A 17,646-nucleotide genomic window follows, 5' to 3' on the forward strand; every position below is an offset into this window, starting at 1 on the left:
AACAAGAAACAAAAAACGATGCTTCCTGTAGCCAAGAGAACACAGCCAGCTCCCCCTCTTTCCTTTCTCCACACGCCTCCCCCCCCCAAAAAAAAACCTAATACTTGTTCCATGCAACACCCTGCCCCACATTTACTGAATGCCTTCATTTTCTCCTCCTTCCTATCCCTTTTGGACTAATCCTTCAAAGCCTCATTAGAACTTTGACCCAAGTAAAGTGATTAGGGCTTGCATAATCCCATGGAGAAGAGAACAACCCCCCTTTTCTGAAACCTAGCCCCATTGGTTCCCCCCTCAAGGCTATGGCACACACACACACACAGACACACACACAGGGGGGAAAAGGGACTCAAAAACACCCCATGCAGTTTACAGCCTGTGCGAGGAACAGTCTTGCAGGGATGACTTGAGTTCACAAAACAGGTTGCTGAAAATGTGTTTTTTATTTCCCCCGCCAGGCCGGCCTGCGATGTTTTCAGCTGCGGCCAAGATGGGGGCCGTCACAGCTTTGCCTTGAGAAAGATCCTGACCCTGAATTAGCGAGAGGAAACTTCTTCCAGCGAGGGTGGGAAGGGTTTGCCTGGGGCTGGCATGCGTTCCGGAGATCCCGGCCACAAAAGATCGCTCCTGAGCCCAGCCACTCAGTCGTCCCCCTCCAATCGTTCCTCCTTCTTCCACCATGGCGTTTGCCGACCTACTTGAGAAGATTGGGGGCATGGGCCGCTTCCAGGTCTTGCAGGTGGCCTTGCTGGTCACTCCTGTCTTGTTGGTCGCCAGCCACAACCTGCTGCAGAACTTCTCCGCCGCCATCCCGGACCACCACTGCCGGATCCGGCTGACCGGCAACGCCACCAACCCTGGCCATGCAAACAGAACTACTCAAAAGCCAGGAGTGGAGGAGGACCTCCTGTGGATCTACATCCCCAAAGACGTGGCCGGGAAGCCAGAGAAGTGTCGCCGGTTTGTTACACCCCGCTGGCACCTCCTCAATTCCAGCGCCGATGACAGCCGCAATGTGACACAGGTGGACACGGAGCCGTGCTACGATGGGTGGATCTATGACAACAGCGTTTTTGTCAACACTATCATCATGGAGGTGAGAGGGCCTGGGCGGCAGGTCGGGGGGGGGGGTCAGGCTGCCACGGCATTCCACATGGGTTCCACGTGCAGTGATGTTTCATAGGGGATAGCTTTTCAAGGCAAGCATTTAATAAATGACTTGCACCACATCTTCCTGCAGCCCCATGGTGTTTGGGACTGGTGGGGATTGTAGTCCTGAGGGCCACAGCCCCCCCCCCCAGCTCAGTCTCTGCTAATTGGAGACATCCGAGGGCCAAGGCGGACATGGCGTTGAATGTGTCTTTGCATTGAATGGGCAGGTCTTTTCTCCCGCTAGAACTAGCTGCTAATTATCAGGATCCGTGGCAGGGAGAATTTAACTATCTCCTAGCCCAGGGGTCAGCAAACTTTTTCAGCAGGGGGCCGGTCCACTGTCCCTCAGACCTTGTGGAGGGCTGACTATATTTTGAAAAGAAAAAAAGGGGGGATGAATGAATTCCTATGCCCCAAAAATAACCCAGAGATGCATTTTAAATAAAAGGGCACATTCTACTAATGTAAAAACATGTTGATTCCTAGACCGTCCGCGGGCCAGATTTAGAAGGTGAATGGGCCGGATCTGGCCCCTGGGCCTTAGTTTGCATACCCATGTCCTAGCCCAGGGGTCTGCAACCCGCGGCTCCGGAGCCGCATGTGGCTCTTTTACACCTTTGCCGCGGCTCCGGGGCGGATACTAGCAAGGGGAGGAGGTGCATTGTGCGCCCCGAAACTCCCCACTGTGGCGGGCGCTATACTGGCTGTGACGTCGCATGGGGGCGGTGTGTGTGTTAGTCATGCACCGTCCCGACGTCACCTTCCCGCCCGCTGTCAGATCGCGGCTCCGGAGACATATTTGTTTTAAATGTCGCAATTGTTTTGCGGCTCCCAGGTTTTTTTTCCCTTCGGAAATGGGTCCAAGTGGCTCTTTTTGTCTTAAAGGTTGCAGACCCCTGGGCTAGGACATTGTGCTGGCAAGGAAAATTTGGGCGCTGAAAGTGGCTAGTGGCCTTTTTGGGGAGTGTGCCAAACCTCAGAACAGACCTCTCTTCTCTCTTGCCTGGTTCAAGGCTGCAAGCCTGTTCCTCATCAGCCTGGGCCCAAGCAGACAGGGCGTGGCAAGGCTTGGAGGAGCAGCTGGCCCTCACAGGCTCAGGGACCCCAGTGAAGGCACGGGGGAGAAAGCCGATTCTGTTCGTATTTATAATTGAGCCTGCCAACTTTCCACGTCCCAGAGCAACGTGCAAACTGAATCACAGCCACCATCCTTTGAACTGCGCGCGTCTCTGAATTTTACAGTGAAATTCTCCAGACATACAACCTCCACACAAATACATATATACTGGAGTAAGTTGCATATAAAATTATACATACATGTGAAGATTGCATGTAAAAATGTGCTATCTTAGGGAACATTGTTTTGCAAAAAAGTGTATACTAGGCAAAATTTCACAGAAAGATTTGTATATGTGAATCAATAATATTGGGAGAAATTCGCACCAAATTGCTGATAAATATTCAGGAGGACTATTTTTAAAAAATTGCAACCTGGCATGGAAATACGGAGAACTGTACTTAAGATTGGAGGGCTGGGGGCTAGGCTGCTTTTAAAGGGGGGAGGGGCGTATTCAGTATAGGTAGCAAATACAATCACCATCATGCTTTATATCTTATTTTGCTTGGCTACTGAAATCCTGCTACCATCAGTTGCTAACTACAAGAGCAAAGTGAAACTGCCACAGTCAGTAGCAGTCTACCTCAGATCACTAGAGGTCAGGGAATAACAGCGGAAGAGGGCTATTGCTTGCATGTTTGGCTTGTGGACTTTCCATAGGCACTTTGGCTGTCCAGCGTTGGAAGTAGGTTACTAGGCCAGATGTATATTACTGCTCTCTTTCAGCAGGACACTCGCTTACATGCTGCCGGGAACAGCCACATGGACTGCCACAGCATAGGAAGGTTAATGTTTCAACTGATTTGACACACACTGATGTTTTCTGTGCATGCCATCTGCCTGTTTTTCATGTAGCAATTCTTTTTATATATATAAAAAAGGTTAACGTGGCAAAAAGGTAAAATGTACTAAAGCAGCAGCAACCCTGTGTTTCAGTTCACCATTTTTCTCACATCTTAATTCAACAAGCAAGAGGAAGGGGGTGTGATATCAGGTAACAGCATGCAGAAAATTCCACTGAGGAGGGGGAAGCATGGGAGGTCAGAGGTTGACAACCTTTTTAGGTCTTTGGGCACATTTGGATTTTTGAGCAAGTGCCACAGGCATCGGTTGCTCTCATCACTGCTTCCCCACCACTCCACCAAATCAGCACCTGCCTACTTTGCTTTTCCAAAGGATCAGGGCAAAAGTCCCATCCAGCAGAATTGACCAGAGCTTTGAAAAACACATAGAGCTGAAAGCGGAAGTGAGAAAGAGCGTCACTCTTTCAACTTCCTCCTTTAGCTCTCTGTGCTTTTTGACAGAGAAATGGACAGTGGTCCTCACCACCTCATCACCGCAGAGACGGGGTGGGGGCTTCTCCAGAGAGAAGACCTCAGATGTGCTATAGTGCCCACAAGTGCCAAGTTGGCACCCCCTGCTGCAGACCCAGAGATCATCAACTACAGTGGTACCTCGAGTTACATACGCTTCAGGTTACATAAGCTTCAGGTTACAGACTCCGCTAACCCAGAAATAGTACCTCAGGTTAAGAACTTTGCTTCAGGATGAGAACAGAAACTGTGCTCCGGCGGACGCAGCAGCAGTAGGAGGCCCCATTAGCTAAAGTGGTGCTTCAGGTTAAGAACAGTTTCAGGTTAAGAACGGACCTCCAGAACGAATTAAGTTCTTAACCCGAGGTACCACTGTACAGCAGAATCCTGCAAGCACACAACTCTGTGTGAGGCTCTCTCCTTTCAAACAGAATCTCAGCACTATGAGGTCTGACCAGCTGCTGGGAGGGGGGCCTCAGCATCAGCCCCACCTGCCCCCCCCCCAGATGATTGGCACTGTCACTGCTACCTCTCCATTTGACAATATTCACATCACATTCTTTTGTGCTCACACAGACCGCATCCAGATGGGCAGCAGGGTGTGTGCTGAGGCATGCCTCCACACTCTGGGCGGCTTCCAACACATAAACCTCCGGATACAGGGCTGCCTTCAGATGTCTTCTAAAAGTCGTGTAGTAGCTTAGATCAGGTGTGGGAAGCTTGTCAGGCCCTCTGGGTATTGTTGGACTACAGTTCCCACTGACCATGACCACTGACCATGCTGGCTGGGGCTGATGGGAGTTGGGAGTCCAACAATATCAGAGATGGCATCAGATTCCCCAGACCTGCTTTAGACCTCCCACCACCCAGTTCTCCTCTAGGGGGCGACACACTAAACCACACCTCCCCCTAGTGGTGGGATGTTATACCTACAGCATTTAACCGACTGACACAAGTGGATTGTGATTCCTCTTCTTGTGCGAAAGGGTTGCTTTGCCTGCATTTTAACCCTCTTCCATTCTATCCATGCAGTGGGATTTGGTGTGTAACCTGCGGACCCGGAGACAGATGGCACAGTCCATTTACATGGGGGGAGTTCTGGTGGGCGCTCTGGTGTTTGGGAGCTTAGCTGACAGGTGGGTATCTGTGGTTGTTCAATATATCAGCTCAGGGGTGGAGAAACTCAGGCCTGGTGGGTGAAACAACTCAGGTGGAGGGTGGGGGAACAGATGAAGACGTGAACTGCTGTCTCAATTAGGCTTGACGCAACACTGGCCTCAGCAGCACTATTCCCGCAAAGGGGCATTGTGGGAAATCAAACTGGCAGGCCGTTTCCCATCCAAGTACTAACCAGGCCCGACCCTGCTTAGCTTCCGAGATCAGACAAGATCGGGTGTGTTCAGGGTAGTATGACCGCAAACAGGCCGTTTCCCAAATCAGTTGCTAGGATCTAGGAGTATTGGTTGACCACAAACTTGACATGAGCCAACAGTGTGACGCGGCAGCTAAAAAAGCCAATGCAATTCTGGGCTGCATCAATAGGAGTATAGCATCTAGATCAAGGGAAGTAATAGTGCCACTGTATTCTGCTCTGGTCAGACCTCACCTGGAGTACTGTGTCCAGTTCTGGGCACCACAGTTCAAGAAGGACACTGACAAACTGGAACGTGTCCAGAGGAGGGCAACCAAAATGGTCAAAGGCCTGGAAATGATGCCTTATGAGGAACGGTTAAGGGAGCTGGGCATGTTTAGCCTGGAGAAGAGGAGGTTAAGGGGTGATATGATATCCATGTTCAAATATATAAAAGGATGTCACATAGAGGAGGGAGAAAGGTTGTTTTCTGCTGCTCCAGAGAAGCGGACACGGAGCAATGGATCCAAACTACAAGAAAGAAGATTCCACCTAAACATTAGGAAGAACTTCCTGACAGTAAGAGCTGTTCGACAGTGGAATTTGCTGCCAAGGAGTGTGGTGGAGTCTCCTTCTTTGGAGGTCTTTAAGCAGAGGCTTGACAACCATATGTCAGGAGTGCTCTGATGGTGTTTCCTGCTTGGCAGGGGGTTGGACTCGATGGCTCTTGTGGTCTCTTCCAACTCTATGATTCTATGATCAGGGAAACCTGCAGCTTAAGAGGCACCTTCCTAGACTCTTCCCCCCCCCCATAAAAAAAAGAATCTGGGACCAGCCCTGCTGTTAGTATTCAGATTGTTGGTACTGTAGCAATGGCAATATATTCATGCAACGTCCTGTGTTGCAGATTTGGGCGCAAGCCAGTTTTAAGCTGGTCCTACCTGCAGATGGCCGTTGCGGGACTGTGCACCGCTTTCTCCCCGAATCTCACAGCCTACTGCGTCTTCCGCTTCCTGGTCGGCATGTCGTACTCTGGGATTATCCTGAACTGCATGTCCTTAGGTAAGCGTCGCAAGGCCCAGTCCAATGAGGCCAGTTGAGCACCATTAGCTCAGAGTCCCAGCGATGGCGGAGAAACTGAAAGAGGATGCTTGGAGGAAAACCAGGAGTGGGTTTTTATGTAAAACGACTTGGAAGCTTGGTTCGGAACTTAGCCTGCATTCAAAAAAACACCCTGTTCTTTTATTCTGCATGACTAAGATACTGCTTTGTACCTGGCTCCTGGCTTGGGGTTGTAGCTAAACAATAAACAAAGTCGGTTCCACAATTCTGAGCCTTCCCCGTATTGGTTGTCTCTACCCACTGAATCACACTGCCCCTTGCTCTGTAATTCCAAACATTTCCGCTCACAGACTTAGAGGCTGGTGCTTTTAACACCTGCAAGACAGGTCGCTATGTAACGGGTGCAGCTTTTACTCCAGTGTGGAAATGGAGCAGTGGCTGAAGCTAGACCTGCTGGATTTCTGCCTGCCAAACAGCTGTGGGAGGTGCAGGGGAAAGCTTGCTTTTGCATGGTGGCATGTGGAAGAGTGTTTTTGTGTTTGCATTTTCTTGCATTCCTGACTCCATTAGCTGTGTTTTGCCCTCAGCATGTTGCTGAGCTGTACAAATATTTATCCCCCTGGTTTGGCATACCTGGCTCTCATTTGCTTTATCACACGCAGAGAGGAGAGGCGCAAAGGGTGGGTGGGTCACATGATGTGGAAACATTGGAGACGGATTGTGGGGGGAGAGAAATGCCAGGCTTGTTTGGTCATATGGGAATAATTAATGCAAAACAATATCTCATTTGATCTGCCCTGTGCTAGATTTGCCAACTGACCAGAAAAACACACAACCTGGCCTGCTCTTCTGCTCCTTAACATCAGCTTGACAAGGTGCAGAAGGGAGCAGAGAAGGTTTTTTAAGGGATGAAGAAAAAGCAGCATTCTCAGCTTGTAATATCTGCAGAACCAGTCACTGTTAAAAGCAGAGGAGCAGAGGGCAGGAAGAGAGTTGGCAACCCTTGCTGTACCCCTACTTTAATAAACATGCACTTCTGCAAAGAATAATCATATAATTCTATGATTCCTATCTTCCTATTTCGATCAGTCCTTTATCCTGAAACACAAAGACTAGAATCTTACTTTATTTTTATGAAAAGGACCATAGCTCCGTAGCAGAGCATCTCTGCAGAAGGCCCCAGGTTCATTTGCTAATGGCATCTCCAGATAGAGGTGGGTGAGGCTCCTTGTCTGAAACCCTGGGCAGACTCTGCCACTCAGTGTAGACAGCGCTGAGATGTATGAATCCCAGTGGAATATATATGTGCGTTGTAACACTGTGACACCAGAGGGCGCTGTAGAGCTAAAGTTAGAACTGAATGAATTTTTACACTGTGAGCTGTAAAACGTTTTTCCCAGATCATTTGCAGAGCGTTTTTTTATAGCTGTGTAGATGCAGCCCCTGTTGCTATATAATGATTGACTGATCTTCGCTCTCTCTGTGTTTCCTTTAGTCCTCGAGTGGGTACCCACCAAAGTGCGCACGATTGCTGGGACTGTGGTAGGATATTCTGCAACCACCGGGCAAATCATCCTTCCTGGACTGGCCTACGCCCTCCCAGACTGGCGCTGGCTCCAGTTCGCTGTTTCAGTGCCCTTTCTCGCCTTCTTTGTCTACTCCTGGTGAGCACACATCATCCCTTTGCAGAAAACACCCTTAATTAAACCCTTAAACCCTAGAGAGCAGCCAGGGTCTCACCCAACAGCTCCTGTGACTTTTGCCATGAATTGCTGCTATGCGAGCATTTGGCCAAATGGCTCAGTTGCACGGCAGTCCTGCTACAAGCAGGCCTGACCCACCCAGGGGTGTCTTGCCCACAGATGTTAGTGGTGCGGGGCGCCGGGGAGCCAGATTTTGGAGGGCGCCATGGGCTGAGTGTCCAGGAAGGAGAGTCAGGGCTTGCTCCCTTCCCAGCTCTGGGACAGCCCGCTCCTCTCCTCTCAGCTACCCATCAAAATGCACTGCGTCCGACTCAGGGAAGCCTCTTGGCGTCCCCTCCCGCCGGGGCTGCCTAGGTGCCTGGCAGGTGCAATCAGGGGTGGGTGCAGGGCAGGCGTGTCTCTCCCACCCCTCTCTGGCCTCGTCACTGCCTGCGCGCCTCCCTGGGGAGTCTGTGAGCAGAGCAGGGAAGCGCCCTGTGCAATCCTGGCACCAAGAGAGGATGGGACAACCGGCAAGCCACCTGACCTGCTTGCTGGCCCTCCTGTTGCGCGGACTTCCCCAGATGGGGGCAGGTAAGGGGCACCGGGAGCTTAGAGGGAGGCAGCGCGGGAGGCCATCTGGGCTGCGATCCGGGTATCTCTTACCTACATGCAGCGCCGAGCACGCATTGGACCACACGATGTAAAGGAGCCAGACCGAAGTCCCCCCCCCTTAAGAAAGGTCAACAACTCTGGGAAACGGGGGGGGGCAGAGAGATATTTGCACCACGGCGCTGGATATGCTTAAGGCAGAAAGCAGAAGTTGCCCGGGGCACTGGTCCTACTGTGATTGTCATAGAATCAAAGGACTGTAGAGTTGGAAGGAACCCTGAGGATCATCTAGTCCAACCCCCTGTAATGCAGGAACATGCAGCTGGTCCATACAGGGATCGAACTTGCAACCTTGGTGTTATCAGACCATGGTCTAACCAACTGAGCTATTGTGTCTCCCACAGTTTGAGATTTGACTTTTTTTTAACCCTGCCTAGGTGGTTTGCAGAATCCGCACGGTGGTTAATACTCTCGAACCGACTGGAACAGGCTGTGAAAGTTCTTAAGAGGGTAGCACAGATCAACAGGAAAATGGAAGAGGGAGAGAAACTCAGCACAGAGGTACAAAGACGAATTGAGGTTGTTGATGCAACCAAATTCACAAGCAAGGGGTGCGCACATTCTGTGAATCCGTGTCTGTTATGTTGGCTGGATTTGTTGTCGTTTTTTAATGTGAATCTTTGAATTTTGAAATATTCGAATGTGACTCAATTTGGAGGGCACCTTTAGCAGAAACACAATACAGCTGTACCTTGGATCTCAAACACCTTGGCTCCAGAACAAATCAGCCCCCGAACGATCAAAATCCAGAAGTGAGTGTTCCGGTTTTCAAATGTTCTTTTGGAAGCCGAAAGTCTGACAGGTCTTCCAATTGGCTGCAGGAACTTTTGGAAGCCAATCGGAAGCCACGCTTTGGTTTCCAAACGTTTTGAAAGTCGAACGGACTTCCGGAACGGATTCCATTTGACTTCCAAGGTATGACTGTATTAACATATTGGGGGACGGGGACGACACACCGTATGAAAATACTTCATTGCCAATATTAGTATCAGCATTATTTATATATCACATCTATTGGTTACTTTATACAAGAGATAAAGTCTCAAAGTGACCTGACAAAATGAAATAAAACAAATAAAAGCAAGTTAGAACCAGAAAGAAATTAAACAAACAATAGAAAATGCTCAGTGGTCTAGCTAGGCCAATATTGTCTACACTGACTGGCAGCCTCCCTCCAGGGTTTCAGAGACGAGGTTTCTCACAGTCCTTTCTGGAAATGCCAGGGAAGGAACCTGGGACATTTTGCATGCAGGGCATCTGCCACTGAGCTTACAAACTCACCTGTCCATCACCTGACATTGCATGATGACACGCACAGGACAGGTAAAGCAACAGTTTCAAATAGCACCAAATGCATGCTGCATAGGCAACGGAGCATTCTTTTGCAGCTGCAGCTTAAATTCAGTGAGGAAAGGTGCCAATTTAAAAAGGAAAGGAGCATTCCTTTGCAGTTCAAGGTGGGAACCTGATATCATATGATGCCAGGTGACAGATGGGTGCACAGCTTGGCCCGCTGCTCAAAGTGGTCCACCCATTCCTGCCCGCCCCCCACCCGAAGCTTTGCAACAACCTTAACAGATAGACAACATTCTACTTAAACGCCTCCAGCACAGGATTTCTGGGCATGTTCTAAACTCTATCTTTCTCTCCTTTTCAGCTAAGTACATGTGTAGTTACTGGAGTGCACATATTTTTAAAAACTGTGAACCCAACATTATCCACCTTTGCAAACGGGAATCATTCCCTGTACTCCTAGAGTTTGGCGGTTACGTGCCGCTTCTTAGGGAGTATTGCACTATATGACACACGGACAATCCCAAGCAGGTTTGGTGACTCCTCAGAAACTCAAGAGATAGGACTGGTGAAGGTTGTCAGTCACCCAAGGCCAATGGCAGACTTCCTGAGGTCCTTTAGGCTCTGCTGCCAGTGCCTCTGCCAGCCTTTGCCTTCATTCTTTCCTTAAATCGGGGCAGTCCAGGAAAGATTCTGCATCAGTGACGAGTAAGATCAACCATTTGTTCTCCTTTTCTTCCTGTAGGTCTTAAAAGCTAGCATGCAGAAAGAATTGTCTCTGACACGATCATCCTACACAGCCGTCAGCTTAGTTCGTACACCCACCGTGCGCCGGATCTCCTGTTGTATTTCCAGTGTCTGGTACGCTTTGACCATTACTTTTCATCCCTCCGCTCCTAAAATTCAAATACTCTCACCAGGGCTAGAAACTTGGTTTTAAGATTCTTTTCAAAATGCAACACTAAAATCATCAAGAGGCTGAATTCCTAATTACTCAATTTTAGGACTCCAATGCTTTAAAGGTAAAGGGACCCCTGACCGACTCTGGGGTTGCGGTGCTCATCTTGCTTTACTGGCCGTGGGAGCCGGCGTTTGTCCACAGACAGCTTCTGAGTCATGTGGCCAGCATGACTAAGCCGCTTATGGAGAACCAGAGCAGCACACAGAAACACTGTTTACCTTCCCGCCGGAGCAGTACCTATTTATCTACTTGCACTTTGATGTGCTTTCGAACTTCAAGGTTGGCAGGAGCAGGGACCGAGCAACGGGAGCTCACCCCATCACGGGGATTCAAACCGCCGTCCTTCTGATCGGCAAGTCCTAGGCTCTGTGGTTTAACCCACAGTGCCACCCGTGTCCCCATAGTAGTAGTACATTATTTTTAACCTAACTGCTTACAAAGCTATGGCTGTCACACACTTTCTCTCCAGTTTCCTTTTTCCGATATAATTTTTTTTTATTTAATTTCCAATTTCCCCCCAAAAAAGTTTTCAAATTGAATCGTTACATTGTTTCATGTATTGACTTCCCACCCCCACCTCCAGAGTGTTTTTGTTCAAGCCCTTTTTCTACTGCATTATATATCAAAAGTTTCTCTCCAGTTTCATATCCACTGTGAGATAAGTGTACATTGTCTAAAACCAAAACAAATGATCTCCTCCTCCCCCTGCCCCCACTCCAGAACAGTTGCTTTAGTCCTATGAAAAATTACGTAGATTAAATGGAATAAATGTTACGGCTCATAGAGTTAAACCAACACTTTGATCCTTTAGAAGACAAGTTTATCCCCAAATCAGATGATATATTTGTGCCACATATATAAAAAAGAAGAGTTTAGAAAGAAGGTACAGTCATACCTTGGTTGTCAAATGCCTTGGTACTCGGACGTTTTGGCTCCTGAACGGCGCAAACCCAGAAGTGAGTGTTAAGGTTTGCAAACATTTTTCAGAAGCCAAACATCTGTCGCAGCTTCCGCTGCTTCTGATTGAGTGCAGGAAGCTCCTGCAGCCAATTAGAAGCCGCACTTTGTTTTTCGAACCGTTTCGGGAGTCAAATGGGCTCCTGGAACGAATTAAGTTCGACAACCAAGGTACCACTGTATTTGGTGTTTGTAGCATCTTTTCCAGGGCAGGTTGTATCTTAGGGCTACGGAGTGATCAACAGTGTGAGTGACGCAAGATTACGTCCTGCTGGAATCTCGTTGCATTCTGTCAAATTGGTAACAAGCAAAATCCACACAGCTCTCAGCTCCAAAAGCCATTACTTTGTGTCAGAAGTAATGGCTTTTGGAGCTGAGAGATGTGTGGATTTTGCTACCCACCACAACCAGAACCTGCACATCCCTTGCCTTTCTTTCTGTGCCATCTCCTTTTTACACCCCGTTTCCAGGTTTGCCACTAGTTTCGCTTACTACGGCCTCGTCATGGACCTCCAGAACTTTGGCTTCAGCATCTACCTGATCCAGGTGGCATTTGGCTGCATCGACATCCCGGCCAAGCTGGGGGCCGCCATCGGGATGAGCTACATCGGACGGAGAACCACACAGGCCTCTTCTGTCATCCTGGCTGGCTTGGCCATCCTGGCCAATTTATTTGTGCCCCAAGGTAAGATGATGTCAGGCAGAAGTGGGGAACGTCGTTGCTGCTTGGCTCTGTGCATAGCCACCACTTGCACCCGTTGCTCTGACAATCAGTCCCATGAGGTGGTTTGGCGGCTGATGGCACTTAGTTGGTAAATCCTCTCTCTTCTACAGTCACCGGATAGCTTTGCTATGTTAGGGTTGCTTGTTGGTTAATGCATCAGAATGACTCTGGTAGATGCTTCCTTGATGGGAACAATTGGATGGGAGAGCTTTCTGGAATACTTAAAATGTGAGGTTTACTCACATTGAAGTCTTGCCAGGATTCAAGAGATGCCATGATAAAAAATAGGCAGGCAATAATCCTTAAATATTAAAAATGTCAATAGTCCAGTTCAAAATGGAGATTGCTCTCTGGAGAACAGCAAAGAAATGTCTTCCCACATTGCAGGTAGGAAAAATAATAAATAGTAAATGAATCTTTATTTGTACCTCGCCCACCCTGGCCGGAGCCGGGCTCAGGGCGGCTAACATCATAAAACTAACACACTATACAGTGGTACCTCGGGTTAAGTACTTAATTCGTTCCGGAGGTCCGTTCTTAACCTGAAACTGTTCTTAACCTGAAGCTAATGGGGCCTCCTGCTGCTGCCATACCACCAGAGCCCGATTTCTGTTCTTATCCTGAAGCAAAGTTCTTAACCTGAAGCACTATTTCTGGGTTAGAGGAGTGTGTAACCTGAAGCGTATATAACCTGAAGCGTATGTAATCCGAGGTACCACTGTACAATGAAAGAATGGGTGCTAATCTAGAGAGTTTCAGCAACTCAGAAATAATTTCAAATCAGCAGAATTCACAGCGCAGCCCTATGCATGTTTACTCAAAATTCCCACTATATTCAATGGGACTTATTCCCAGATAAGTGAGCCCGGGATCTCAGCCTAAGGCTGCAAACCAATATAGAATTATCTGAGAGTAGAAAAAGAATGTGTAGTGACAGGAAGAAGTATAAATTGCATTTTCTGCTGTTCTCCTTCCCACAACAAATGTTTAGAGGCTATGACATCGTAGAGTCCCCTGTTGGTGACTATCTAGCCACCATGCCTTCTGTGATTTAGCTGCAGATCCTCCCGCAGTTCCCTGGACTTGTTGGTAGCTAGGAAAAATAAAATAACCACCAAGGTGTAAGGGATGGAAAACTCATCATGACCCCATGTGTGTCTCCTGACTCTCTTTTCCACACAAGATCTATACACCTTGAGGACCTCCTTGGCAGTGCTTGGAAAAGGATGCTTGGCTTCATCCTTTAATTGCCTCTATCTCTACACAGGCGAGCTCTACCCAACCGTGATCAGGTAAGTCTGCACCTCGGACTGTCACCTCCCCTTTAGATTATACAGAACAAATGGCAACATTTGAGAAAAATTGGAGCCAGTGGTTTTCTCATCACTAGAGTATGATATCTCTTTCATCGTCCAAACATGCAGCTTTCACCAAGTACCAGTGCTGAATCCAGGCTCCTGCTATAGCAGCACAAAGCCGTTCCCAACATGTCACAGAAATAATTGCCTGGGCAGTAGCAAAAGCTCATTAAGAATATGCTTGTTACTTGGATGCCACGTGAGCAAGGTGCCTATTTGCATGTGAGAAAGAGAGATTCAGAGATATCAAAGACCACAAACATTCACTTAATGCTGTCTCATATAACTTAGGAGCACAGGAAGCTGGATTACAGTGAGTTAGTCCCATAGGGACTACATGTCCAACCACAAAAATCATAGCAGATTTGACTTCTTCACACCCAAAAACATATTTCTAAGGCCCTCACTGAAGAAATTTGCAAAAATTAAGCTTCACACCCCCTAAAATGGCACAACTTATTGGCAGTGGTGTAGCGTGGGTTGCCAGCGATCAGGGCCACGCCGAAGGGGTGGGTGGAAGGGAGGGAAACAGACGAACTATGCTTGCGATCCACGTCACCCAGGAGATCATAGCTGCCAAGATAAGAAAAGAAGAGTTGCTCCATTGTCTGGAGATGTCACTTCCTGGTTTGCATGGAGAAGCTGTTTTCAACAAAGCCCAGCTACGGCAGCATGCAGCTGTATTGAGGCAGCACCGGGTGTTGACATTTTACACCCCTAACAATTTTGTGCCTGGGGCAACCGCCCCTGTGCCCCCCATGCTATGCCACTGCCTATTGGTCCAGCTAGCTCAGTATCACCTTATGCTGACCAGAAATATCTCTCTAGGGCAGCGGTTCTCAACCTGTGGGTCCCCAGATGTTGTTGGACTTCAACTCCCATCATCCCTTGAGCTCTGGCTTTGCTAGCTAGGGATGATGGGAGTTGTAGTTCAACAACATCTGGGGATCATAGCTGTTAATTTTTCCCTTTTTTAAAGAGAAATTCCCTTATTCCTAATAGGATTCCTCACAAGAAAAGGGAAAAGTTGACAGCTATGCTGGGGACCCACAGGTTGAGAAAAGCTGCTCTAGGGTTTCAGGTAGGGGTCTCTCTCTCTTTCCTAACTCTCCTTGGAGATGTCAAGGAGTGAACCTGAGACCTTTGGCATACAAAGCAGATGTTCTGCTGCTAAATTACAGCCTTTAATGCTCATTGGTGCCTGTTCAGACATCCAGCCCAAAGAAGCAGTGCCAAGCAACTTGTGGCTCAGTCCCCAAAGCAGCTTCTCTGAATAATCAAGTCCCACAAAAAATATCCCCCCCCCAAAAAAGACACTCAGATCTTGGTTCCCTTTTTCTGATTTGTTTACTTGTTTAAAGAACCAAGATAAACCAACCTTTTGTTTTTTACCATTTTATGGTTTCTCCTTTAAAGGTTGTTTTCTACACTTGCAGACAGACCGGGATGGGGCTAGGAAGCACCCTGGCTCGTGTGGGGGGCATAGTGGCGCCGATGGTAAAAATGACCGGGGAATATTTTCCATACCTCCCACCTCTCATATACGGGACAGCCCCAATTCTGTCTGGGATTGCCGCTTTCTTCCTGCCAGAGACACGCAACAGGCCGCTCTCAGATACCATCGAAGAAGTTGAGAGTGGGTGAGTCCTGGAAAGGCATGTCCAGGGGGTCAGGAAACTTTTGCAAGTCTCCATTCATGAGTCCACAGCACATCCCATCTTTGCATTTCTCTGCCATTTAAAAATAATAATAATGAAAAGTACAATTTGTATTTATAAATGCATGTTTTTGAGCCTGTTTCCTCACAAAATTTTATGCATTTCTAAATGTATACTTTCTTCCAAAGTGGACATTTCCTAATACATTTGAATTTTGTTAAAGAAATTTCTTTATACGCCTCCAAGCGGCTTAAGGTAAAGGTAAAGGTACCCCTGCCCGTACGGGCCAGTCTTGACAGACTCTAGGGTTGTGCGCCCATCTCACTCAAAGAGGCCGGGGGCCAGCGCTGTCCGAAGACACTTCCGGGTCACGTGGCCAGTGTGACATCGCTGCTCTGGGAAGCCAGAGCCGCACACGGAAACGCCGTTTACCTTCCCGCTAGTAAGCGGTCCCTATTTATCTACTTGCACCCGGGAGTGCTTTCGAACTGCTAGGTTGGCAGGCGCTGGGAACAACGGGAGCGCACCCCGCCGCGGGGATTCGAACCGCCAACCTTTCGATCGGCAAGCCCTAGGCGCCGAGGCTTTTACCCACAGCGCCACCCAAGTGGCTTACAGAAGGGAATAAACCATGCCGTGCACAGGCTGTCATACGTGTGGAGGAAAACCTTCACACATTGCAGAGATTCAAAAAAATAGACCAGCGGCAATTGTATTTCATCCAGCAGAGCTTTACTGCTACTGAAGGCAGTGTAATGGTCACTAATCCAGTACATTCAGGATTGGCACTGTCCACAAGAAACTCAGTTGCAGCACTTACAAAAACTTATAACACGACTGAAACTTAACACTAAGCATACTATGTACAGAACACCACACCAGAAGGAAGAGAGAAAGATAAAGTAAAACCCAGGCTCCTTCTGGCCTGTATTTATAGTCAGCATGATCTTAATTGAAAGACATAAGAGAACCAGTTCAAACCAGCTTCCCAGAAGGTATAACCCAAACAATCATGACCCTTCTGCCTGTTTCTCTCACACAGAGAAGCTTCTAGTAGCTTCTAGAATCCTCTTGTATTAATCAGAATAGGAAAGATCTCCACGCATCAGATCAATACTTTCTGCACTAAGAAATGCAAACTAACACAGCCAACCCCCCATTTATGCACGGTCAAGGCATGCGTGACCATGACAACACACATCGCCACATACCCGGAAGCGGCATGTAAAAGGGCAAACACGGCCTGTTTGATTCTGGCTGCAGACCCATTTGACACAACTTTGCAGAAAATTCACATTTGCTCATTTATGTGGAGTGATGCAAATGAAGGCTGACTTTCAGAGGGAAAGCTGCCATGTAAGCAAAGTAAAACAAAAATAAAATTGAGTTGAAAGGGAGGGGTGGGGAGAAGCAGGAGATCCTGGTCCAAATCTATGGCCCCTGCAGTCTGCAGCTCCCTTGAGATGCTCTGACAATGTCTTGCCTTTTTATCCCCCAACAGACAGGTGCCAGAGCAACATCTCCCTACCAAGGACCATGAGCAGGTTTTGCTGCAGAAGGTGGGCCAGGAGATGCCCCAGGAACCTGGACTGTGCTAAGACGGGGGCAGAGGAAGCCGCTGGCCATCTGCTGGGAATCGCCATGCCTTGAGCATCCTCTGGAGGGAGGGAGGAGGGACGAGGGAGCGTCAGAAATTGACATGAATGGACCAAATAAAACAAAGAAATCAATTGCAGCACATCTCTCTCTGGGCACAGGCAGAAGATCAGGCTGAGCCTTTTTGCTTGCGGCAAAACGATGCAGAAACCGGCATTTGGGGTACAAAATTCCAGATGTTCTTGCATGGGCACAGCCAGCATTTATGTTAGGGGGACAGGACACCCACCTGTCATCACCCTCTCTGGCTCTGTCTAGCAGATTTGGAATGAAACGTCTCAACAATAGTTGTTTTTCTTTATTTTCACCCCAAGTGCTCAGAAAAAAATCTGTAAAAATATTCAGTCATTTGAAAACTGGGAAGCTAAATAAAAAAATTAACAACAGGGAGTAGCTTTCATGTCATTGTCGAGTATATTTTGCGAAATTACAAAGAGCATGCCTTTTTTCATCTTATTTTTTAAAAATTAAACTAGAACAAGTTTTCTTGGATTTGCTGAAAACCTTTTCAGCACTTTCTTATTAAATTACCATATTTTTCGCTCTATAAGATGCAGCAGACCACAAGACACACCTAGTTTTTGGAGGAGGAAAACAAGAAAAAAAATATTCTGAATCTCAGAAGCCAGAACAGCAAGAGGGATCGCTGCGCAGTGAAAGCAGCAATCCCTCTTGCTGTTCCGGCTTCTG

General features: G+C 48.0%; 1 protein-coding gene across 2 annotated transcripts; it reads left to right on the forward strand.

Moving 5' to 3' along the window:
* The first annotated feature begins 353 nt into the window (after positions 1-353).
* Positions 354-17,328, forward strand: LOC310666367 (solute carrier family 22 member 6-A-like). 2 transcript variants are annotated; one of them, XM_083417073.1, is made up of 10 exons: positions 357-1,096; positions 4,615-4,718; positions 5,841-5,995; positions 7,491-7,659; positions 8,727-8,850; positions 10,388-10,503; positions 12,031-12,245; positions 13,468-13,576; positions 15,079-15,282; positions 16,802-17,328. In XM_083417073.1, exons 1-10 carry the CDS (start codon positions 680-682, stop codon positions 16,896-16,898), a joined length of 1,710 nt encoding a protein of 569 aa, XP_083273199.1. In that variant the 5' UTR covers positions 357-679; the 3' UTR covers positions 16,899-17,328. The 2 variants fall into 2 exon arrangements, with proteins under 2 accessions (XP_083273200.1, XP_083273199.1); XM_083417074.1 differs by lacking the exon at positions 16,802-17,328 and having other exon boundaries at positions 354-1,096; positions 15,059-15,228.
* The last annotated feature ends 318 nt before the right edge of the window (positions 17,329-17,646 follow it).

The sequence above is a fragment of the Podarcis tiliguerta genome (genome assembly GCF_965153285.1).
Source record: "Podarcis tiliguerta genome assembly, chromosome: 16".
NCBI lineage: Eukaryota > Metazoa > Chordata > Lepidosauria > Squamata > Lacertidae > Podarcis > Podarcis tiliguerta.